The sequence below is a fragment of the Trachypithecus francoisi genome, unplaced genomic scaffold (genome assembly GCF_009764315.1).
Source record: "Trachypithecus francoisi isolate TF-2019V2 unplaced genomic scaffold, Tfra_2.0 Lachesis_group1, whole genome shotgun sequence".
Lineage (NCBI taxonomy): Eukaryota > Metazoa > Chordata > Mammalia > Primates > Cercopithecidae > Trachypithecus > Trachypithecus francoisi.
Genome location: NW_022681454.1, coordinates 138983478 through 139009326, shown reverse-complemented (window position 1 = coordinate 139009326; position 25849 = coordinate 138983478). Strand labels below are relative to the sequence as shown.

Genomic DNA, 25849 nt, shown 5'->3' with positions numbered 1-25849 from the left:
TTTCCTTTTCAAATAGTTACGCGTCTTAAGAATCTCAATTTTTTTGGTTTTAGATTCCAAGGGTATGTGTGCAGGGTTTTTTGTTTTGTTTTGTTTTGTTTTCCCCACGGTAAATTGCATGTTAAAGGGATTTGGTGTACAGATTATTTTGCCACCCAGGTAATAAGCATAGTATCTAATAGGTAGTTTTTCAATCCTCACCTTCCTCCACCCTCCACCCTTAAGTAGGTCCTGGTGTCTGTTGAAGAATCCAAATTTTGAAAGTTAGGGAAAAATACTCATTCTTCAGTCACAGTTGATTTAGTAATAGTATTAGAAAATCGGTTTGAGTGCCAAAACCAGAAAATTTTTTAAAGTTTTATCACGTTTGTCAAATATAAAATTTGTTTTTTGGTGCCCAGATGTTTAGGAAGAAAGCATTTAAAGAAGGTGAGAGTTGAATAATTGACTGACTATCACATAAATATGTAAACTACCAATACACATATATTTTTCTATTTTCCTTTTATGGAATTGACTTCGGTACAATATTTACTCTGTTATGGTTCTTACTCTGATTTTTCTATTTTTTTGTTCATTTTTGTTTGTTTGCTTTTGGTGGGTAAAGGTTTATAGTTTTATAAAATTATATTGTGTGGGTAGATTAGAGTAACCATCACTATTATAAACATCACATAGAACTGTTTCATCACTACAAAGAAACTCCCTCAGGTTACCCATTAATACTCACACCCTTCTCACAAATATTATTGCAGTTGGGAGTGAAAGTCAAAGTTTCAACCATGGGCTCTCCAGGGGAGAGGCAACTCCTGTTTACTTTATGGGAGTTGGAAGTTAATTCACACCACAGGCTCCATGGGGGCAGGAATGCCATACCTACTGAAGTGGAGGTATGGGTGGAAGACAGGGTTTTGCCCATGGAATCGAGTGGGGATAGAGGGTGTTTCTCACTGATTCCCTACTGTACCATTCTTCTAGTGGAGGAGGGACATGACATTTTTGTGATATTCACCCCAGAATAGGTTGGTATGGCTGGGCCACCCTGTTCCAGATTCTTTGGCTTTTCCTGGGTGCTATTTTTTGTTGGTTCTTTGCTGCATTGAGAAATTCTGTGGCACCCAGTTTGGGACATTGTAGGAGGCAAAAAAAAAAATCCCATAGAACTCACTGTCATATCATTCCTTAAGTCCCGAGGTCCTTAACCAATATACCTTTTTAGCCTACCTTTTAGAGTCTTTTGATAGGTGACGTCTGTTTTATCTAGAATGTTTCATGGTGATTAACAGGGGAAATAAAATAGATTGCATTTACTCCATCTTGTCTGGAACTATGTCTCAGCCTTGAGAGCTGAGAGTTCACTTAATCTATTTTTTTTTCCTCAATTAAATTTTAAAGTGTTTAACTCAATTAGAAAACTCAAAACTGCCCACAGGGCAGTCAGAATCCAGCTGAGCATATAAAGCATCAGTATGTGAAATATGGAACCTAACCCTATAATTTTATAAAATATATTTCTGTCAAAGACAACTGTTGAGTTCTATGGTTAGACTCTAACTAATATTTCTTAAGGTTTAAATATTTGCATAAATATTTGAATCCTTCACTTTTCTTCACTTTTTACTGGGCTGTTACATATCAACACACACACACACACACACACACACACCACACACACACACACACACACACATCTTGGGTTACTTTTAAGATAAAAGTAGAAGTGTGTTCAATGCTTACAAACACTGATTGCTTTAAATGTTTTATTTGTGTTTCATTGCTTTATTGATAAAATACAATAAAGATTTTAAAAGACATAAAAAATAACTTTGTGGATCTTAAAAGAATTCTCCATAGGGCAGTGGTTTGGGACAAATACTGCTTGCTGAGGCAATATACTGTTGAGCATGACTATCAGCCTACCCGTTAAATTAAGAGCTAACTTGAGCCGAGACTTAATGATTACAGAGTTGTCACACCATGCCAATACTTTTTCTGCAGACTTTTTCAGCAACAAATATTGCATTTGTCAGTCAACAGCAGTGTATAGAAGAATGACTATATGAAATGAGTAATTTGAGTTTTAGGTTAAAGTAAACAATGACGTTTTGCAGGACATGAAATCACAAGTGAGGAAATTTTTCTTTGCCTCATCTTTCATTTGATATTGCCCCCCACCAAAAAAAAAACCGATAGCCAACTCTTTTAGGCCAGGTTTTTTGGGAATTACCACAGTCATTGTACTATTTCACCTTCATTTATTTTTTTCTCATCTAAGCCAATAAAATACTGTCATCTGAGAAAAGATATAATTTATGTTTATGTCCGTTGGTGATCTCTTTTGTGATTAATACAATGGCCACATAATGAAAAGGGTTTTAGCATAAGAACATTGCTTATAGTATTTATATAAAGCAATTCAGGTCATACAACCATATTTATTAAAAGTTATAAGATAATTAGGGAGATTGAACTTTTAAAGCACAGTATCTGAGTACCTTACTCTTGTGCTTAGAAACTTTGAGGAGTTCATGCTTATCCATTGGGCATTCAAAGCACCCATGATTTTCCCACCAATGTCTACCCTCATCACCCACTTTTATTGTTGTTTCTAAAATGCCGTATAAACTATTTCCTAGATGGGCTTCATGTATTTCTACCTTTTCCTTTTTCCTCGTTCTGTTTCCTTTTACAAGAAATTATTCTGTTCTCATTTTCTACTATTTTTCATTTCTTTCTGTGAAAGCTATTTACATAATCCTACTCAAAATTCTACACATGGTCCATGTGAAAATTTTACTCCTGTAATTAGGATTTCCTGATTTTTCAAGTTGATTTGGCTCTCCTCCCTAATATTTTATTTTTATTTCTCTTGTAGCCTTACTAGGCCAAAGTAATGTATTAAGTTTTTTCTTGTGTGATGTTTCTATAACATGTTATGCTTTCCTTGAATAAGAGATGGAGTGCCTTGTATATATAAGTATTATGTAGATCAAATACACAGGCATTGGAATTCACATATAAATCAGATATAGCTGCTGACTTAAAAGTGCTAAAAGCTAGAATTGGAGAAAAAGTTTCACAAATAATCATAATGCAATAAGATTAATAATATAGACAGCAGGGGTTACCAACCTTGGCTGCACACTGGAATCACCATTGGAGTTTTAAAACCTTTTGTTTATAACAGGATATCACCCCAGAAAAATTAAGTCAAAGCCTTTGGTAGTTGGGCCCAGGGATTGGTACATTTTAAAAGCCTCCCAGGTGAGCCTAATGTGTAGCCAGGGTTGAGAACTACTGATACAGCTATGAGCGAATAGTGCTATCTGAAGACAGATGAAAGGTTTGGAGAATAAAACCAGAAATACCTACACAAATGAGTTGAACTTGAAAAACTATATAGAGCTTCAATTGGTATATGTCAAGAGGAAAGGAAATCTAAGTAAAAGAATATTTATTGAGATATAAAGTATTACCACTCACTGGAAATTTTTGTTTGGAGAATCCCAAACTCATTAGAGAGTTGCAAAATGGAACCGAATGTGAGGGTAAAGCTATAAGAATTTTGATCTTGGACAATCTGGGCTTGAGTAACATTCAGACACACACAATTGAACATATCATAGAGGATTTCATACAGAAAACTTGATATCTTTCTAAGATAACCAAAATTCTAATTACACATTTTTAAATAGACCCAAATCAGGATGTTTGTGACTTCTGTATTCTCTTGTAACATCAAACACTTACTTGTACCTAGTGTCAGTTGATTTACTTCAACACCATGTGAAAGTTTGTGGATTTCTCCCTCAAAATATGAATCAAGTTTTTACTTTTAGTATTGTTTAACAGAAAGGAAAATTTATTCCTACAACATATATTTTGCTTTCTTTAAACTTTTTTTTTTTTTTTTTTTTTGAGATGGAGTGTTATTCTGTCGCCTAGGCTGGAGTTCATTAGTGCCATCTCCATTCACTGCAACCTCCACCTCCTGGGTTTAAGTGATTCTCATGTGTCAGCCTCCCAAGTAGCTGGGATTACAGATGCACACCACCATGCCCAACTAATTTTTATATTTGTTTGCAGAGATAGGGTTTCAATATCTTGCTCAATCTGGTCTTGAACTCCTGGGTTCAAGGGATCTGCACGCCTTGGCCTTGCAAAGTTTTGGGATTACAGGCATGAGCCACCACACTCAGATTTTCTTCCCTTCCCCTTCTCCTTCCACTTCTCCTTCCCCTTCCCCTTCCCCTTCCCCTTCCCCTTCTCTTCCCTGAGTTTTGCTTTTGTTGCCCAGGCAGGAGTACAATGGCAAGATCTCAGCTCACTGCAACCTCTGCCTCCTGGGTTCAAGAGATTCTCCTGTCCCTGGCCTCCCAAGTAGCTGGGACTACAGGCACACACCACCACACCCTGGCTAATTTTGTATTTTTAGTAGAGACAGGGTGTCACAGTGTTGGCCAGGCTGGTCTCGAACTCCTGACCTCAGGCAATCCACCTGCCTCGATGTCAGGAACATCAGATTCAGACGGAACCTTCACTAAGTAGGATCATGACCTAAAAGCCTCACTCTTTCATTAACACAAAAAAGTAATTAAAACCAAGACTCTTTGTTAAAATGAAAAAAAAAAAAAAAAAAAAAAAAGCCCATGAAGGGTATGTTAGCTTCTTCTTGAGAATTTTAATTTGTTACTATCTATGTATTCATTTGGAACTACAGAACTAATGCCCTGCAAGTGGTCCTAATTTAAATGCCTGTCTTGAGTAATTGCCCTAGTTACACACCCACCTTCCCCGAATATGCTCCAGATGCTCTTAATGATCATTTGCTTCCCCCAGATTTCAATCAGAAAAGAAAAAAATCACTTCAAAAAGTATTAAGAAAAATAAACTAAAATTTTACTGATAAGAATGTGGCAGGCTCTACTTGATCTTGCAACAACTACAGCCTGTGCTGGAATTTGGGACTTTTTTTTTTTTTTTTGAGAGGAAGTCTCACTCTGTCACCCAGGCTGGAGTGCAGGGGTGCGATCTCAGCTCACTGCAACCTCTGCTTCCCGGGTTCAAGGGATTCTTCTGCCTCAACCTCCTGAGTAACTGGGACTACAGGTGTATGCTACCATGCCTGGCTAATTTTTTTTTGTATTTTTAGTAGAGATGGGGTTTTACCATATTGGCCAGGATGATCTGGAACTCCCGACCTCGTGATCCACGCACCTTGGCCTCCCTTGACCTCCCAAAGTGCTGGGATTACAGGTGTGAGTCACTGTGCTCAGTCTGGGGACCTTTTTTAAAGAAAAGTAAAGCAAGGTCTTAGTCTATTCCTGCTGCTAACAAAATATCTTAACTAGGTAATTTATAAACAACTGAAACTTATGGCCCTCAGTTCTACAGACTAGGAAGTCCAAAATCAAGGCACCAGCAGATTGAGTGTGTGATAAGAGCCCATCCCTCATAGATGGCACCTTCTAGCTGTGCCCTCACCTGGTAGAAGGGCAAGGCAACTCTCAGGGGCCTCCCATTACAAGGACAGATTCCTCATGACCTCATCACCTCTCAAAGGCTCCACTTGCTAATATTATCACCTTCATGATTAGGTTTCAACATATGAATGTTGGGGAATACAAACATTCAGACCACAACAAACAACAACATAAAGAGTTAAAGCAGCCGGATCTCCTATAAGATCAATGGTTACACTGTCACAGGGCAAAAACTCTGGGACTGAAAAGTTTTCTTACAACTGTAAGGAGGAATGAGGGTAGATATTTTCTTATTCTCTATTATAAATAGGAGGCTTTTTACATAAAAAGGGGAAAGACATATCAGGGAAATAACCTGTCCATAACCTATAACATAGTAGGCATCCAATAAACCAGGAATGGGAGAGCTGGATGCACAACCTTATACTGTTACCTTTGAAATGTGTTTTTCTGATAGAACTATTAACCACTACTTAATTTGGGAGATGCAAAACATAAATTCACATTTCTATGCCTTCTCCAGTAACAAATGAGCAGACTAATCAGTAGTTACAAAAATATTTGTTTTAATCACCTTCACTTTCATTCTTAAGAATAAAAATTTTTATTTCTTTTAATGAAAGAGAGTGATTTGAAAGCATTCAGTGAAAGCGATGTGATCGTGTTACTTGATCGGGGATGATAATTCTTTTTTTCCCTACTTTGATTTTTTCTTTCTCTTTGATCCCTAGATTCCACTTAGACCTTTGACTTGTCAGTCATTGACAGTGCAATTTAGTCTGAGATCTTAACTATGCTTTGTATTTTGTATGAACTCACAAGTCATACTATATATATTTTAAGTAGAAATACTTTGATCCTTTATTGATATATATTTTAACAAATAATTTCACTGATAACTTTCCAGTTTTGTAAAGAAATATGCTTACTGGAAAACAGAAAAATCAAAAGAAAGAGATTAAAAGCATACTTGTAATATTCTTCCTTCACAACAATTACTGGTAGCATACTGGGTGCTCTCATCCAGTCTTTTTTAACACATATAATTTACATCATTTTTTCTATTACAAATTCAAAACTGCAAAACTGTTTAAAATGACTAATTTTTAAGTTATATACATAGTATAGGCCAGGGGTGATGGCTCATGCCTGTAATCCCAGGACTTTGGGAAGCCGAGGTCAGTGGTTTGCTTGAGCTCAGGAGTTTTGAGACCAGCCTGAGCAACATGACAAAACTCTTGTCTCTACAAAAAAAGTGCAAAAATTAGTCAGACTTGGTAGTATGTGCCTTTAGTCCCAGCTGCTTGGGAGGCTAAAGTGGAAGGATCACTTGAGCCTGCAAGGTGGAGGTGGAAGTGAACCAAGATCACCCCACTGAACTCCAGCCTCTGGGTGACAGACAGAGGCCCTGTCTCAAAAAAAATAAAATAAAATAAAAAAATGTGTGGGTGTGTATATATATGGTATGCAAATATATATATATTTATATAGATAAATACATATATATACACACACAGACACACACATACACATAATATGAATAATACTCTTCATTTATAAAACAACTTAAAACTTTGTGTTTCTTTGGAAGTCATGCCCAATACTCCAAGTTTAAAAACATCAGCCTCATAGGCTATAGCTAAAATTTAGCTAAAATTTATCTCCCATTCACTTTCAAATATACTTTACTTTTTTCTTTTCAGTAAGAACATTTTCTGTCACAAAATTTTCTTTTAAAAATTATGATAAAATTACATGGGCACTTTGGAAATAAGAATAATTTAAATAAAAGCCCCTGTGAGTTCCTTTTTTTCTTTTGGACTGTGTTCAGTAGCTGACAATATATCATTTTGAAGGAAACGGTAATTAAAGTTTTTCTTTTGATTATAATTTGATTCCTTGGGAGTACATTTTTTTTTTCCTTCTGTGAGTTAGTTCCTTGTTGGCTACTCTCAGCTCTTAACTCTGTTCATATTTTGACAAATACGGGGTAGATCAGCCAAAACTGTCCACCAGGTTTCTCTTCATGTGGACTTCCCTATATACAACTCCTTGTATATAACACCAAATCTTCATAGAGGGAGAGTAAAGTGCTTTTAATTAAGTAGTCATGCTGAGGCTTGAACGTACTGTACGAAGTAAATAATGAGGCCTGCAAAGCTTTGAACTAAATGTAGTACAATGAATGGAAGGACTTTTGCTCAATTTCACATGATCCTGACTGAATTTGTAATAAGTGAATTTGTAATGCAGTTTTTCCTCCTCTTTTAGTTTCATTGTAGCTGTATACAAAATCAAAATTTGTTTATAGCCCACAAATTCAAAGAATAAAGAGGCTTGTACAGTTGAAAGCCTACCTGTTCCAGTCCTCTTTTTAAAACAAACCAATCTGAGCAGTTTAATATATTTTGCAGCAAGATTTCTTCTTGGAATGTCAAATTATTTAAGTTTTAGCAGTGATTCTCTTAGTCCACAAACTCAAATCTTGAGAATATAATGTTCTTGAATTTTCTGTAACTCTGTTTAATTTTTCTGTCCCCCATTCTGGGACAAGCAGAAACTTTCATCTCAGACAATTCATAGACTCCACTCCCAGTGTAGATTTGAATTCTGATTCTCACATACTGTCTTTGTGACATTAGATTACCACACCTTTCTGTACCTTAGTTTCCTCATCTGTAAAGTGGAAATAATATTGCTTACCCCAGATGATTGTTCTTAAGATTTGATGAGTTTATATATACTAAGCATTTATAACTGTTCCTGGCACATGATGAGGTCTTAATCGATATTAGCTATTATTTATGTAAATATATATAAAGGATACATTTCCACAAAAATGCTTAGGCAGTTTCTTAATTTAGTGCATGGAAATCTTATTCTTTCTGTAAGCTGGGTAGGATTTTATTGATTTGATTTAATGTAATTATCTAACCAATACACTACTGATGGTCATTTAGACTGTTCCTAAGTTTGTGGTTAGAACCACCTGCACTTGCAAGGTATATCCTTATTCATATATCTTTGCAAATTTCTGAGTGTTTCTTCTAGATAAATTCCTACACTTAATATAACTACACTTAGTTAAGAGGACTTCTTTCTTAACTAAGAAACTAAGGCTTCTTAGTTAAGAGATAGTTAAATTTTAGAAATAATACCACCGAAAAGTTGTATTAATATTAATAATATGCCTAATTTCTCATTCAGTCTTGAGTACTGAGCTTTGGATATTATTCATGTGTGAAGTAGAGGTATGGCTAATGAGGTGTGTAAATACATATAAATACATATATATGTATTTATATTTATATTTATGTTTATAAGCATCTAGCAGGTAGCTCCACTTTACTCATATCTCCCATACACCTCAAGATTGAGATATTGAATCATTTTGCATCCCTTTGGCCCTCAAACTTGCTTCTTTTGGGGGTTATGGTTCTTAATAAAAATGTATGATCATCTACCCCACTGTTCAATGTAGCACCTGAAAATCCTTGACAACTTTTTCTCCCTTGCTTTCTCTTAAAATTAATTTACCTTCTTATATATCTGGAAGTTATTCATTTTAATAATAAAATATGGGTTAAGATAATCCTAGCCCATAGAACCACTGTCTTTTAAATATTCTACTATCAAACCTCTTAATTACTATCCTTCCTTCCAGACTGGCTCTCACCCCATCATTTATCTTTATCTTGGTTGGAATTATATTTCTTAAAGTCAAATATGTATTCTTGTGATTTCATAATTTTAAACATTTTTTAGCTGCCTCTTGCTTGCAGGAGAAAATCTAAGGTGCAATAATATATACATGTGATCTGGCCCTGGTTTCTTCTCCAGCTTCATCTCACACCACGACACCATCTTTCCCTCCCCACTGCCCTCCATAGTGAATCAGAGAGAACTTTCTCACCACCACAGATCTTAGCTTAAAATCATTTTTGCCTGGAAGCTTCTTCTGACTCCTTGTCTAAGCCAAGTCTGCTTTAAGCCTCCAGTGTACAAAATCCTTCTGGACTATATGTGCTCTGAGAATATGAAATGGGTCTGTCCAGTTTACCACAGTCAGTATCCCCAGGGACTCACTTGATAAGTGTTTGATGAATGGACATATATATGGGGAAATGAATGAATAACATCAAAGGGCTGCCTGCATAAGAGCAAAGGGAAGAACCAATGACTATGCCTGAAGAAGAGATCAGTGTGACAGAATTAGGTAGTGGACATAGAGACTTTTTTTGGATTTAGGAAAAAGAAACAAAAAGGCACTTGTGGGAAATGTCTTATAGGTTTTGATAACAAAACCTATACATATATTTGGCAGGTATAACATCAATGTTTCCTTGTACCTCACTAGCAAGGGAAAATATGCTTTTATGTCTTCTGAAAGAAGGGAGACACTTTATTTAAAAAATGGCTAACTTAAAAACCTGATTCAATATCAGTAATGCAGTAGTGACTTTAACACTTCCAAGTTGTGGCATTCTTCCAATAACCTGTCCAAAAGCTTGTGAAGCAAAGAATGATCTGATGTTTAGGCAAGAGGCCCTGTGTATAGTGTGACAGTTCAGAATTTTAAAAAGTTAAATATTTTTTTTTTAAAGAAAATGACTTCAATTGTAAATGACAAAATGTATTTGCTAAACTATCCCCACATTTTTAATGATATGAAATTTGGTGAAGAGGGCAGTCTGAAAATGACAAAATACATAACCAGTCTTATTGTGGGATTTCAGAAAGCCACTGAACCTCTCACTCTTGGGTTTCCTTGTCTTCTCTATGGCTGTGGCTACATGTGTATACCTGGAGATATGTCAGAAAAAAATAATCAAGAAGATTAGGGTTTAATAGCAAAAATGTTAAGTCTAATATGAAAATTACAGGAAAAAATACATTTTTTTCCTGTTTACTTTTAAAACTAAATATATAAAGATAATATGATTTGAAGATTTATTTTCTATAAATCAGAAGTTACATTTCTCCTTTGCTGTAAACTGAAACAACATTTTAAACCATGACACACTATGTTGTCTCCGCAGTATTCACTAAATCCAAGGAGGAACTTTTGAACTTGTTAAAAGCCAAGTGGTTTCCAGAATAGTTTTTTGTTGTTGTTGTTGTTGTTGTTGTTGTTGTTTTTCTTTTTTTTTTTTTGAGGCGGAGTCTGGCTCTGTCAACCGGACTGGAGTGCAGTGGCCAGATCTCAGCTCACTGCAAGCTCCGCCTCCCGGGTTTACGCCATTCTCCTGCCTCAGCCTCCCGAGTAGCTGGGACTACAGGCGCCCGCCACCTCGCCCGGCTAGTTTTTGTATTTTTAGTAGAGACGGGGTTTCACCGTGTTAGCCAGGATGGTCTCGATCTCCTGACTTCGTGATCCGCCCGTCTCGGCCTCCCAAAGTGCTGGGATTACAGGCTTGAGCCACCGCGCCCGGCCGTTTCCAGAATAGTTTTAAAGCTGTCTGTTGTTCTAGATATTTAACAGTCATCATTGCAAAGGCAGCATACAGCAGAAAATAAGTCATCTACAAATAAATTGCCAGTCATCTACAAATAAAATATACTATATTTTTCAGAGCTTTGAAAGTTAACTGTAGAACATCTCTTTTTTTTTTCTACAAGATTACAAACTTTTAAAAATGTACATATGGAATTTATGTCATGGAAAAATCAAACAATTGGCTGTGTTACATGAGATAAATACTGTTATTGGAAAATCGTTATTAGAGAAGACTTTACCTGAATTATTTCAATGTCCTCTTCCTTGTGATGAGGCTTACATTAATAATTGATTATTGTAGTAACCCCATCAGAGAAGGAAGATGGATTGGCTTATAGTGTCAGCAGAGATGGAGAGAAGATAAATTACAGAGGTATTTAGGGGCAACTGGGGGTTGTGTGTGTGTTAGGAGTAGAGGTAAGAACCCAGAGGTATCAAGGAAGACTCGCACATACATCTGGGGAATGATAGTGCCATTCACTGCACCTTGGCTTATAAACTCCAGCAACACAGAGCAGCTGCTCGAGTGTAGTTGAATGTGAAAGGATGTTAGGCTGGGCAGGGAGCAGGGACCAAATCTTAAACAATTATTTGCTACGTCAGCTCCTGGCAGTTCACCCTGTAGGTTACAGATACTGCAATTGGTAGGTTTTCAGCTGAAGACTGGCATGATCATGGTATTTGGAGTGACAGTGTAGAGAGAACAGAAGAATTGCAAACAATTAGACTATTACAATAGTGGCATGAGGGAAAACAGGTACCTGGGGAGTTGAAGATTTTAAGGAAATATCTAACAGAATTTAAATCCAGTTGGATGATGGCTTGAGGGAGACAGGGCAGGATTGAAGCACTCTTAGGTTTCTGGTTTCTATAACTGGGCAAATGCCAAGACAGCTGAGAAAGGGGATACAGGAAATAAGACATTTCCATTGCTTAATTAATAAGGTCAGTTGTTTATATTCCATTAAAGACACATTTTGAGAAATAAGCTCAAAAAAAAAATAAAAGAAAGAAAATAATCTTGTTGAGTCTGTGCTTTCTTTCACATTAAGAATTTTTTTTTTTTTTTTTTTGAGACGGAGTCTCTGTCTGTTGCTCAGGCTGGAGTGCAGTGGCCTGATCTCGTCTCACTGCAAGCTCTGCCTCCCAGGTTCATGCCATTCTCCTGCCTCAGCCTCCCGAGTAGCTGAGACCACAGGCGCCCGCCACCACGCCCGGCTAATTTTTTGTAATTTTTGTAGAGATGCGTTTTCACCATGTTAATCAGGATGGTCTCGATCTCCTGACCTCATGATCCACCCGCCTCAGCCTCCCAAAGTGCTGGGATTACTGGCGTGAGTCACCGTGCCCAGCCAATAATCTTTTAAATCATAGAACTTATGGAGGATCCCAGAAAGCATGAATTCTCCTACTTATTTTATTGATGAAAATACCAACGACCAAAGATTCAGTCACCAATACAGCTAATAACAGAACCAAAGCTAGAAAATTAGACTTCTGTCCTTACTCGCAAGTTTTTCTTCCATACTCATTTACCCTCAAGCAGTCAAAAGATGATCAACACAAACATCCTCTTCATAAATGTGCAATGTTAACTTAGGAAGGGATTTTGCTATCCACCAGAGAGAAATAAAATGTAGTTGGTCTACTCAATTCCTTATGGGTCTTTAAGAGAATATACTTTTTAAAATAAATTATTTCTACTATTAAAAATCATGTGAATTGATGTGGTGATTTGCACTTAGAGTCAATTACTATGTTAATCTGCCTAAAATTGTTCTGCCTAGTAGTCAGTAAAAATAGTTTTAAAGCTCTAGCCTTATCAGTTTTCTATCTACAGCCCTTTCAAATACCCCTTAGGAATACCACTTTTTAAGGAATATGGCCACAATAAAAATAAAAGGAGTAAATTTTTCAGAGATGTTCATAGATTACCATTCATAAGAGTAAAATAGTATAAGCATTTTGAATTAATGAATGAATAAGCAAACTATTCTGCATCACTAAAGCTGAATATTATGTAGTCATTTCAATTATTCTGTGGATTATGAGGTATGTAGAGCTGTATGTAAAAAATGTGCCTGAAAGAAAGTATGACATGTGTACAGAAGACATCAATCTAATCATATCAGTGAATGTGTTGGAAAGGTTAGTAAGTTTACTTAGAATGCCACAGATAAATACAGTTATATTTATTTTTGAATATTTGTTTTATCTGTCCTCCTTTTTTTAGTTGTAAAATAAGAGAAATGTTTTCATAAAATCTTTTTGCAACTTCTACTTCCAGCAAATATGGAAACTAGATAACAAAAAGATTCTCCAATCTCGGAAAACGTAGAACAGTTGGACGCAATATGTCATTCTTTTCCTTTCCTCTCAGGAATGTAAGGAACTTTAGTGCAGAGTGGTTAGTAAGCAAGCCCTGAAACTGCAGCTGTCCTCAGGATATTCATAGACACCAAGCATCTAGAGCCTTAGGTTGCAAGCTCTTGTGGGAAAAAGACTCAGACAAAATAGTATTTCCCTTTTTCTTCTTTCTCACTACCCGCCCTGCATGTAGCATTTAGTGGGCTGGCATCATTACACATGATCCACTGATTACCTTGTTAACTGAGTACCTCTGTCTTTTTGCTTTTCTTAATTCATTGACTGAGTAGTAGTTATTAAATATTGTTGAAAATAATTTACTGTGAGACAATTCTGAAATTCTTCAGTCTGTGTTATAAAATAGAATCATACATCTCTAATGAACTTTGTTTTAATTAGGTGATAACTTCTTTAATTTTAGTTTAATATTTATATGTGATACTTATTAAAGATGTTTTCCATATTACTTATAGCATTTTAATTTTTCCAGATTTAAAATTGGTTGATTCTGTGTTCAAAAGATAGTAAAACATAATTAGGAGTTCAAACTGTGTAACAGTAAAGACCCAGGTTTGAACCTGGTTTTAACATCTATGCTAGTTTGTGTGATCCAGGTCAAGTTACTTAACTTACTCAAGCTTCAGTTTCTACATCTTGGATTAATATTTGTTCCTTAGAGGATTGTTGTCAAAATTAAATAATATAATCCCTGAAAAAGTAACATTTAACATAATGCTAGGCCCATAGTGTATATGTACCCAATGATTATTATCTATTAACATGATAGAGGAGGAGATTTAAATTATTAGCATAAATTATGCAGTATAAAATATTGGCTTTATTGGGGATTGACTTAAAGTATTGTCTGATTTAACATGAAAAAAAATAAAATGGCTTATATATGTACCTTCTGTTTTTTTTGTTTTTTTTTTGTATTATCTCAGAATCATAATTGTTAGTCTATAATGTCTTATGCTGGAAAGATTTGGTTTTTCTAAAAGAAATTTATTGTAGTATAGTTTTTCTAGAATAAAAATGAACTTTTGGAAGTATATAATTTGAAGATTTTTAGTAAATTTACAGGGTTGTGCAGTCATCACCACAATCCCATTTTAGGACATTTTCATCACCCCAAAAAGGTCTCTCATGCCTGTTTGCAGTCAAAGGAACATTTATATTTGTAGAGTACTGGGGAATGATTTTTACTCCTGGATCTTTCTTATCCTATACTTGATTAAGTATATTAGGGCATAAGGTCTAGGATGAAGCTGAGAAGGTTTTGAGGTTGGAAGGAATCAGGAGACCAGGTTTGGGTATCATCCTCATAACACCCTGGCAGAGGGACAACATGAAGATACCAGAAGCCATACTAGGCAGAAATAGAACTGACTAGATCTTGGAAGGTGGCAAAGGAAATCAAGGCAAGTGAACTCATGGACAAGTGGGAATAGGCCAGGAAAGGAAATAAAGCACATTGGACTTTGCTTATTTAAAGGTCATATAATGGTACCTGGAAAATTTGCATTAAAGCAAGAATAGGGCTAAGTAAAGGATGTGCATAAAAAAGAGGTTTCAGTGGTTTAGAAAGTGCAAGTAAGAACTTGCAAACTGAAAAGTGGAATAGTAGAAACCACTGTGATCTGAGCCAATAAACACATTTTCTCAGAGGGGGAATTTTGAGCAGGAACGAATGCTATTTTTTTTTTCCTGCTTAATTAGCATCATTTGTCACAGAGCTAATAAATGACAGAATCAACTTTTGATCAGAACACTCTTTGATTCTAAAATTTGCTTGAAACCATGATTTCTTTTTTTTTTTTTTTTGAGATGGAGTTTTGCTCTGTTGCCCACACTGGAGTACAGTGGGGCCATCTTGGCTCACTGCAACCTCCGCCTCCCGGGTTCAAGCAATTCTCGTACCTCAGCCTCCTGAGTAGCTAAGACTACAGGTGCATGCTGCCATGCCTGGCTAATTTTTTATATTTTAGTAGAGACGGAGTTTCACTATGTTTCCCAGGCTGACCTCAAACTCCTGAGCTCAGGCAAGCTGCCCGCCTTGGCGTCCTGAAGTGCAGGGATTACAGGCGTGAGCCACTGCGCCCGTCTCAAAACCATGATTTTTTTAGAACAGGAGTAAAGATAAATATTAATTTAAGTACAGATCATATAGCTCATTTAATTATGTAAGTGAAATCCATAGGAGGTAAAATACTGTTTTGTTTTTGTTTTTGTTTCTAATTCTTTTCTCCAAACCCCACTTCCAGTAGAAAATGGAAAGGGTGCATTGGGGAAAGCAGAGAGGCACAAAGCCTGTTATTAAACCGTGTGAGACCAGAAGGGTATATTTAAGTGCACTAAGGTGTAAATTTTCTTTTGTGATCCACATTATTTTCTTCTCAGTCAGAACTGAGAGCATATATATCCCTTCCTCCGGATTCAAGAGACCACATTTTTTTTTTTAATTTGTTTTTTGTTTTTTACAAGGTGTGTTTGAGCTAGAAAAATATAAGTGGAAATACTTCTAGATGTTCTAGATTTTTTTTCCCTCTGGACATTTAATTCTGCCACAGGAGAAGAGACACACCACTCTAAGTCATTTTTCCCTAAACTCATCAATCCCAATCCCCTTCTGTTCATGCCCCACCTTCCCTGTCTTTTCTTTCTTGTTTTCCTCCTTGCCTGTTAATCATGTCTCATCTATCTTTTTTAATGACTCCGCTGTGCAAAGTAGTAGCTTGGTTGAGCAAACAGATTAAGGAGTGGAGGTAGCAATGGAGTGGGAAGTGAAAGGATGGATAAGTAACAGAGCAAGTCCCACAATGTGCACTTGTGGTCAAGGAGTTAAGGAAAATAAATTATATTTCTCTTCTTGTCTGCCTCCTGCCTTCTTCAAACCCTAAGCATAAGTCAAGGACTTCAATATCTTAGAGTATTGTTTATCTTGCAATAGATAAGTTTAAGTACAGAGGTGTGGAGACCAGTTTGTGAGCTATTACACTAATCCTAGTGGCAGGAATGATGGGGTGGTTGCAATGAATGTGGAAATAAGTAGTTGGATTCTGGATATATTTTGAAGGAAAAGGCAAGATTTTCTGAAAATTTGGATGAAAGATAAGAGCCAAAGAATGACAGACAATATTAAATGGACCTGCCATAATCTAAGATGGGAGAGTGCAAAGGAGCTGGGTGTTGAAAGCGGGGAGCAGATCTTGGGATCAGTTTGGGACATGTTAAGCTGGATCTGTAAATAGGAGAGCTTTTATTTTCGTTGGAGTTCAGGGTGAAAGTCTAGGCTAGAGATGGAGATTTAGAAAGCATTAGTGCAACATGTGTATTTGAACCATGAGATTACTTAGGAGGGACATATAGATAAAAGAGTTCCAAAAACTGAGTCTTGGAGCAAGCCAACAAGTGGATAGGAAAATAAGGAAGACCAGGAAAGAGGGACTGGCACAAATATACACTCAGGAATATATAAGTCCTTGTTTTAATTGTACTTTGGTTAGCAATTAGAGCTTATGAATGTGAATGTTACTTCATTATGTGCTTTATATTATTTTTACAACTCCAAAATATGACATGGATAGTAACAACATACACACACACAAACATGTGAGGATGGGGATGTGGGTGTGCATTCTAATGAAAATAATATTAAATATATTAAATTACCTTATTTAAATGAATATATTAAAGTATATAGTACACTTAATTCACTCTCTCATCTATAGAAAAAATATGAAACTAATTTCTATTTTCATTATCTGTGATTTGCAGTACTATTTATATTCTATAAAATATTTCGTCCAAGTAAATATTTTGTCTTTCTTCCAGAGTCATCTGATTGATTGTTGACTCAAGTGTTTGGATCCAGTTTAAATTTCATACTACTATAAAATAGAGTTTAGCTATATTCTTTTTATCTAGATAATTAAATTATACTTATTACTTCCCATTTAAGAAGCTATAACTGTTAAAATATATGACATGTTTAAAGAGTAAGGCACTGAATAGGTAGATAAAATTTATGTATACTTAAAATTATTTTGTGAGTGGTGATTTTTTTTTCCATACCATACTATTTCATCCTTTCATCCTGGACACCAGCATTGGCTTTTATTATGGAAGATGAATCTTTCAGCCTCACTAGGTGAGGTGTTCATCGTTAAAAAGACTTCAACCGATGCCTGCTACATAACTCTGCTCCAAAGAAGACTGAATTAGGAGAAAGAGGCAGAAGTTAGGATTATGTCCTATCATGGTGATTGGAGAATGTATTGGGGAGAGGAAAGGGAATATATTGGGAGGGAAAAGATGAAATGATGATGAAAAAGGTTAGGAGAGCAAACGCTGGTCATGAGGAGGGAACCAAAGCAACTTGTGTGAATAAGATGGGGTGTAAAAGTAGCCTTGTAAAAGGTGCTAAGAAAATTTGAATCCCTTAAGAGGGAACTTTTATCAGAGTATTTGTGTAGCATGATCAAGGGTTTACAGGGGATCTCAGTCGAAACAGTGACAGGGTATCTCTAAAGATGCTCCATCCCTACATTTGTATCTCCGGAGGTGCTTGTCACAAATGCTATGCCCTACTAAAGCAGAATCTCTTGATGTTGCCAAGGAATCTGCATTTTTTCAGGAAACATTGAGGCCTGTCCTCATCCCCAAGGGAATCTCATTGTGACTGCTAAAATTTGAGCACCGTTCAACTAGGGCATAAGTAAAGAACATGTGCAGAATAAATATTAGAAATGTGTGAATTAGAGAAGAATGGAGTAGAGACTGTCAGGGAATTTGATAATGAAAGTAGTAATATTCAGGAAAATAGTAACAGTGAACTTCTGGGAAAGAATAATAGTAAAGAAGGAAGGCAATAGTGATAGGAGTAAAATGGAATGGATAGAAGTGAGTGTATGAGAGACCAGAGAAGACACATTCAGAAAGCAGTCATGTGAAGAGAGAGATGGAAGACCCCACAAGGCCATGAGCATTCTAGCTTTCCAAAGGCTAAGCCATGGGGAGTCTGTAAATAGCCATAAGAGGAGACAGGAAGCAACCTCTGATGACAGAATAGCAGACCTGCAAAGAGGGATCACATAGCAGCGACCACATGGCTCTGTACTGGGTCTGTAAGTAGGTCCTGCTTTCTGCTCTCGGAACTGCTGGGTATCAAACATTGTTTAAATTCTGGTGACACATCTGTATCTTTAGAGAATCATTTTCTTTGCAAAAATAATGTGGAGCTGTTTATTAAAGTCTGTTATGGATTAAACTTTATATCCAACTTGAGTTCATGATTTCTTTTCGAAAGTCGTTAGTACACACCTGCATGAGATCTGTCTTAACCACTCAAGAAGTCAGAAAGAGACACAAAGAATTGGCAAGGACTGCTGTTTCCTTTTCCCTCCTCACAATTGTTATTTTTCATTTACTTTAACTTGCATTAAGATATACATAATAGCAAATTAAGATATGTTTTATTTGAAGCCCTCACTTCTGACATTTAAAACTCTACAAGTAAAAAATTGAGAGCAAATATCTGTAAGGGTCATAAACTAGTAGTGCGTTTCTTTAGCCTTCATAAACCTGATACCTTCATTGACTTATTGTTCAATCTTCTGAGTAGCCCAAGCCTCAAAGAGCATTTCTTTTAATCTTTTACTAATTAATTAAATAAATAGGAATATTCATTATGTGTTTGCAAAAAAAAAAAACAAAACAAAAACAAAAAAAACCTGTTTCCTTAAAGATTCTGGTAATTTTCCCCTGAAAAATCACTAGTGTGAGAGAAATAGAACAGAGAATGCTTCCTAGATGTCAGTTTTTCTTAGTGGTGTCTGAGGTTTCAAGGTGAGAAATAAAATTATGGAATTTAAATAATTGAGCTGGTAAAAATGTAGTAGACATATTCAGTAAATACTCAACATTGACTGCAAAGTGTTTTGAAAAAATGTCTTGACATTTGGGTATAATGGGATGTAAGCAAGTTTACACCAATCTTGTGAATGCACGAGTCATTACTTCCCTCTTCTTTGCTTCTGGCAGCTGTTGTGCTGTTTTGCAGCTTTCCTGCTGGAATGCCTTTTCCTAATGAAATGGATCAAAGATTCCTTCACTCTAAAATATCCCTACTCCCATAATGTGCTTGATTAGTTCCTAGATGATGATTATAAAAGTCAATAATTCTCAAGCCTGTAATCCCAGCACTTTGGGAGGCCAAGAGGGGAGGATTGCTCGAGGCTAGGCATTCAAGACCAGTCTGTGCAAACATAGTAAGACCGGTCTCTATGAATTTTTTTTTTTTTTTTAATTTAGTCAGGTGTGGTGGCTTGTACCTGTAGTCCCAGCTACTCAAGAGGCTGAGGCGGGAGGGTCACTGGAGACTGAGAGTTAGATGATGCAGTAGGCTCTGATTGCACCACTGTACTACAGCCTGGGTGACAGAGTGAGATCCTGTCTCTTAAAAAAAAAGTCTAAAATTATTTAGTTAATAATCAGTTTTAGATTTCTTTGTATGTTAAATGGAAAACCATAAGAAGAAAAAGTATCATGATAAAATAACACCATGAAATAGCATTCTGCTATTAATGTCCTTTTTCTATCCAATATATTTGTCCATGTGCCCACTTGACATTCATTAATTTTCTCCTCATTTCTCAGCTATTAAAATTCACTTCCTCCACACCACTCACCTAGTAACATGGGGGGAGGGGGAAGTAGTTATTGAATGCTATCTCTGTGCCAAGCACAATTTTAGGCACTTTATATGAATGACTTCTAATGTTACACACCTCATAGAATCGTTTGAATGATGATTACCAGTTTCCTGATGAGGAAAAAAGCTGTCTAAGGTCACCCAGCTAGTTAGTGACAAGCCAGGATTTAAGTTGAGATTGGCCTGAATATAAAAGCTTGCTTTTCCCACTGGCTTATGTGGCCTCAAGTTCATTAGAAATTGATAGTAATACTAATTTGTTTTGAATACTGTTACTTGACATGATTACATATGTGTCATGTCAAGTATTAGTATTAGTAATCATTGTCAAATATTAGTATTAATCTTCCCAGTGTTTTAGCAAAGACAAGATTACCTAGTTTTAAAAAGTATTTTTGTCACCTTACATAAAAATTGTTAGTGCGTTATTAAAAATCTCTTAGGACAGTTCTTATCTGATCAGTAGGAAAGAGTGATACTTGGAGTTCTGTTTATCATTTGCCATCTGGTATTAAGGGCTGAACATCCGTTATACTGTTTGTGTAACTTATTTTTATCTTTGTTGTTGCAGTACCGGATACCAGTTTATTTACTATTCACCTGAAAACACAGCCAAAGCAAAAGAAGTGCTCAGCAACATCAATCAACTACAACCTCTTGTAGCAACCCATGCAGACCTACTGCTTAATTCTGCAAGCCAGCATTCTCCAGACAGCCTGAAGAGTTCTTTAAAGATGCTTTCAGAAAAAGTAAGATCCAAATCATTGCTATAGTTGGGAAAATGAAATACTCAAATCCCCATCGGTCTGGCTTTCTGCATACATTGCCTTTCATAGCATCTGGAAATGTAAAATAGAGTAGGTTAAAAAGTAAGCTTCAAAGTATTGCCACAGGATCAAAATGAATTGGCCTCATTCTCTGTTCAAATCTTACTGAGCACTCTTTTTTTTTCCTAGCAGGAAATGAAACTTGTTATTGGTTAGTATATATCTTCTCTTTTCCTTGGCATTTTTCATTTTCTTTGGTTTATGGTCTTATTAAGTGAATTAAATGAGATTTTGAAAATTACTTTATTTTCCTCTGGTGATCACCTAATTTTTATGCATATAAGCTTTACATTTGAATAGGAATGACACTTCATTTGAAGGCAGAACTTTGATGTGGATTTACATCAGTCTGTATGGGGTCCTTCCTCTGCCTCGGTTTGCTCTCTACAACATTATACACTGAGGAGAGATTCTAAAAATTTCCAAATGTGTTAGTTATTTGAAAAGCAGTAGAATCTAAGCCTTAGTTTTTCCAAAGGTGACTTGTTCCTTTATCTGCAGAAAGGAGAGCTAGTCTGGCATGGGGTAGACACTCAATATCAACTTCCAGAGCTAACGAGGGCAGCTAGTTGTGTGATAGAAAGCTCAGATAGAAAAAGACAAGTGACAGTTGATTTTCAATGTACAATCAGTGTCCTGGAGTCCACTTCCAATGTGTGCATCCTTCACCTCTGCATTTTAAGGAGATCATGTAATTTTTTTTACGAGACACTTCTAGTAAATATGCCCTTGAAGAAACTGACCGAAGAAAATTCTCATAATTGTAGAATAAGACAAAAGCATAGTTTTTCATCTCTCTGAAGAACAAATTCATAGAAACCTGGATCTTATGTATGTCCATACTTTTTATTCAGGTATGTTAATTTATAATAATATCTTATACTTATTTAACATTTCAGTTTATACATTTTTATATGTTATTCTCATGGGAGAAAACATACCTATTTTCATGAAAAAAATAGTTAATATCTATTCAGAAAGTTCAAGTGAATTGTCTAATAAATTAAAAAGTGAAAAACCAAACTCAGAACTTCCAGTTCAAATTGCAGCGTTCCTTCCATGCCAGAACACATGCCTCTGTATGAAAAGGGAGGAAAATATTGACCCAAGTTTTGCAAGTACTTACTCTGTGTCAAATAGGACAATGGGCTTCACACTTTATGTCATTTATTTAATCATCAGAATTATGGAGAACGTATTATTTTCATTTAACACAGAAAAATGCTAAAGCTCAGATAAATTTTAAAAATGTGAAAAGTCATGCAGCTAGAGTCAAATACAGGATTCAAACAAAACTCGGGTTCAAACCTGGGTCTGGATGACTCCAGAATGGAAGTTCTTTCTAGTGTCCTCCATCTAATATATGGATTTTGACATTTCCTTATTTAAAGGTTTTTTAAAAAATTTTTCTTAGGCAAATGCCTTAGTAACACCTAAGTATTCTAGATATTCAATAAGTATGTTTTTTATGGCTAGGGAAAGAGAAAAAAGAGGAGGTTGTTGCATACAGTACAATAATATAATCTCATTTTGGTCCATTTGTTTTTTTGGATTTACAGATGAGGTGAGGTTTTCCTGGGTTCACCTAAGCTGGAAATTTTAGCGAGTAGCACACCACTGCAGTGATTACAGAGCAGTATTTATATTCTTCTTGTGCACTGGGCAGGGATTTGTCATTTCATACATCATTTACAACTTGCTGCAGTGATTTTGGTGGTGGGGGAGGTTAGGTTGGGCATTCTCTTCTCCTTGAATCCAGCATTGCTCCAACTTTTTCCCCTATGTTTTCTCTTTTCTACTGAGTAGACAAGTTTAGTCAACTAATAAATCTCTCAGTCCTTTAAACTAGGAGGATCTTTTTTTTAAGTTAAGTTTGCAAGCCATGCATTCTTTTAAGAATTCATGCCTGGAATTTCAGAGAATTATCTAAGTTCACAGTTTTGTATAGTCTATGAAAACTCTTAGTAGCTCATGGTTTAAAACAAAGTATGATCCATGAATTCAGGTATGAAAGAGAGATTGTTTTAGTGGTATTCTAAATTTAAATATAATTTAATATTAGCAGGATGTAAGCTTTAAAAGTTCTGTTTTTAAGTTTTGGGCTTGTTGTATACTATGGGTTATAAAATAAAACTGTTTACTTCATGGATAGTCCCTGGTTTCCTTTACTGATTCTGAACTGGTATGTTTGGAAAATAGGTACCTAGAGTTGTTTTCTTGGGGACTTATCCATATAGCATATTCAAGACAGTAAGGAGTTATCTATATTCATGCTTATCAGGGAAATGTAAAGGTTTCATAGCCTTTGAGCACCTGAACGTGGAAGAGTTTACTGTTGTAGACTTGGGGCACCTGGGGAAGGCTAAGGGCAGCCCAGGGCAGTGAAGAAGGAGGTATTCTATTTTGTAATGAGATGGCGTCTCTCCTCGTAGGTAAGCCATTCTGAAGACAATAGCCATTAAATCATTATCAATTAAACATATACTCATAGTCTGGGGGAAAAGCAAGTGGCAACAGAAAAATTCAACTTGCTGAGAGGTCATATTCCAGGAGTCTTTGAGTAGGCAATATGTGTAGATCCAAAGGTAATTTACATCATCTCTACTGCTACTGAGAACCAAGGCACATGGATAGGGCTCCCCAGCCAAAATTCCATCCATCTAAACACTGTTGGTAGAGACAAACACACACAATTTATAAACTAAAAACAATTCCTGAATTCATATTCTTTTCCAGTCACTGTGCTCAACACAAAAGGTAGAAAAATGGAATAAAACACAGGCCTGTTCTTCCCAGGAACTCCAAGACTCTTGATAGTAGTGGTTATGATGATGAAGTGACAGTAATAGCTAGCATTTATTGGTGGCTTAATAACTCTGAGATAGTCTTATAAACTCTTCAATTTTCAGAGTTCCATGTGGTGGATAATATTATTTTAACATTTAGTCTTCCTAATTCTATGAAGTAAGTGTTGTGAGTAGCCTTAATTTACACAGTTGAGGAAACTGAGGCAGAGAAGTATTAAATTTACTCACAATCACACACCTTGTGTTTTTGGCTCCAGATTCTGTGAGCTTGACCAGTATGCTGTATCTTCAGATTGCTATATGGATGCTTGTACATAGGACTAAGGAAACAAATGTGGGAGCAGGGAAGGAGTACTACTACAATTTCACAAAAATGAATACATTTAATGTTTCATGTTCCAATATGCACAAACTCAGTTAAATTGTATTATAATTTTAACATTCTTGGTATGCTTTCTTATGGATAACTGGGTTTGGTTATTGCATATTAGTTCATGAAAATATTAAAGAAATAGTATAATCTTATGGTGTAAGAATCTAACAAAAGGCAAACTGAGTTTATCTGAATAATTCCAACAAAAAAAGGCAAAAGATAGACCAAAATTTTAACACACAGTATGAACGGTTAATAATAGAGTGAGATAAACATGCCTTTCCTTTTTTCTCAGACTAAAAGTATGCAATTCTATGAAGGAAAAACAAGAGATAAAATAAATTCAAACTAAAATAAATAATATTTTTAAAGTCCTGAAGGTGGACAGTGTTCAGGTGTCTCTCGTAGCTCAGAAATCTGTGTGATATTAGCGTTCAAACACCCATCACTTTCTCTATTCCATTGAGATTGATAGACCTTTTTTAGAAAGTCATTATTATCCTGCTCATCAAAAAGCACTATTGAGCACTTAATTATGTGTGGTATTGTACTTGATACTACATAGATATGGCTCTTAATAAACTCTTAAAACCTAAGAATTTAAAAGAATGGGGGTGTTTTGCAATATTGCATTTGTTAAATAGTTAAATAATGGCCTTTATTGCAAATGTTAGAGGCTATACTCACAGCATATTTGAGAAATTCTCATAGCTTATAATGCCTACTATTCTTTCAAGCTCAATATATTATACCAAAACATTCTATTATATTCAAAGGAAAATAAAAACTATTGTATTCTGAAACATATACAATCAGGATTTTTTCAAGAAATGTTGTTTTCTGTAACAGCAATGCCAGGCAGCTAGTGTGCTAAGAAGTTGAAGATACACGTAATAGAGAGAAGAACGTTATGCTGATTATTTAAGACTGAGAATAACTTTTTCATTGTTTATTCACTATAACCACTCCTAGGTCTATCCCAGTCCCAAACTGTGGGAAAGAACTTAATGAGTAGAAATTTTGTTTGTTTTTTTAAGGTTGGCGAATGTATGTATTCGGAGTCTAAGAAAACTTGAGAATAAATAGTTTAGGTAAAAATGAAATTTCAGGATAGAACTTATGTTTCTGTTTTTCATAATTGCCTTTAAATGGTAATTATTTAATTGGTGAAATAAGTGATAGTGTGCAATAAACAAAATTTGTTATTAGAAAATTGTACGATAAAAACAAAGATAAGAATGTAAGATAATATTGACAATGAGACTACATATAAAATTTATGGAATCAGAATTTCTGCTGTTTATGATGGAGTAACATGGACCCTCCCACCTTAAACAACAAGAAAGTGGACAAAATGTAGACATAATGGTTTTTAGCACTGGAAAATAGGTAACAAATTATGTGATTCTTATAGCTATCTAGATTTCTTCCTCGGGCAGTTTCTAGGCTGTAGCAAAAAGGAACCTAAACACTCTCTTCTCAAGGTGAAGAGACAGAGATTAGAGTTTGGGAGGCCAAGATTGCCAGAATTCACAAAGCAGAGTACTAGAGAGTAAGGAACTTCACACAGAAGGAACCCTGGAGATCTGTAAATGAGTGCCTTTAACTCTTTATGAGTACCAATCTATGCATGCATGAGAATAAACTACCCATGTCCACAGAAATAAATATTAGGAATAAGCTTGTAAAGCAATTCCTCATGGTCACACAGGCCCGGTAATAGTTTATCTTTCCACCAGTAAAGTGATAAGACCTTTCAATACGCCGGGAATTGACTAAAGTC

The 25849-nt window shown here is 35.8% G+C and overlaps 1 protein-coding gene across 6 annotated transcripts in view; it reads left to right on the top strand.

The window, feature by feature from the left end:
• The window catches only part of INPP4B (inositol polyphosphate-4-phosphatase type II B), an 865488-nt gene that overhangs the window by 700446 nt on the left and 139193 nt on the right, over positions 1 to 25849 (top strand). For all 6 annotated transcript variants that reach the window (XM_033215351.1, XM_033215352.1, XM_033215348.1 and 3 more), the window contains one exon: positions 20631 to 20808. In XM_033215351.1, the coding sequence (XP_033071242.1) occupies positions 20631 to 20808 (178 nt within the window). The remainder of the gene's footprint in view (positions 1 to 20630; positions 20809 to 25849) is intronic.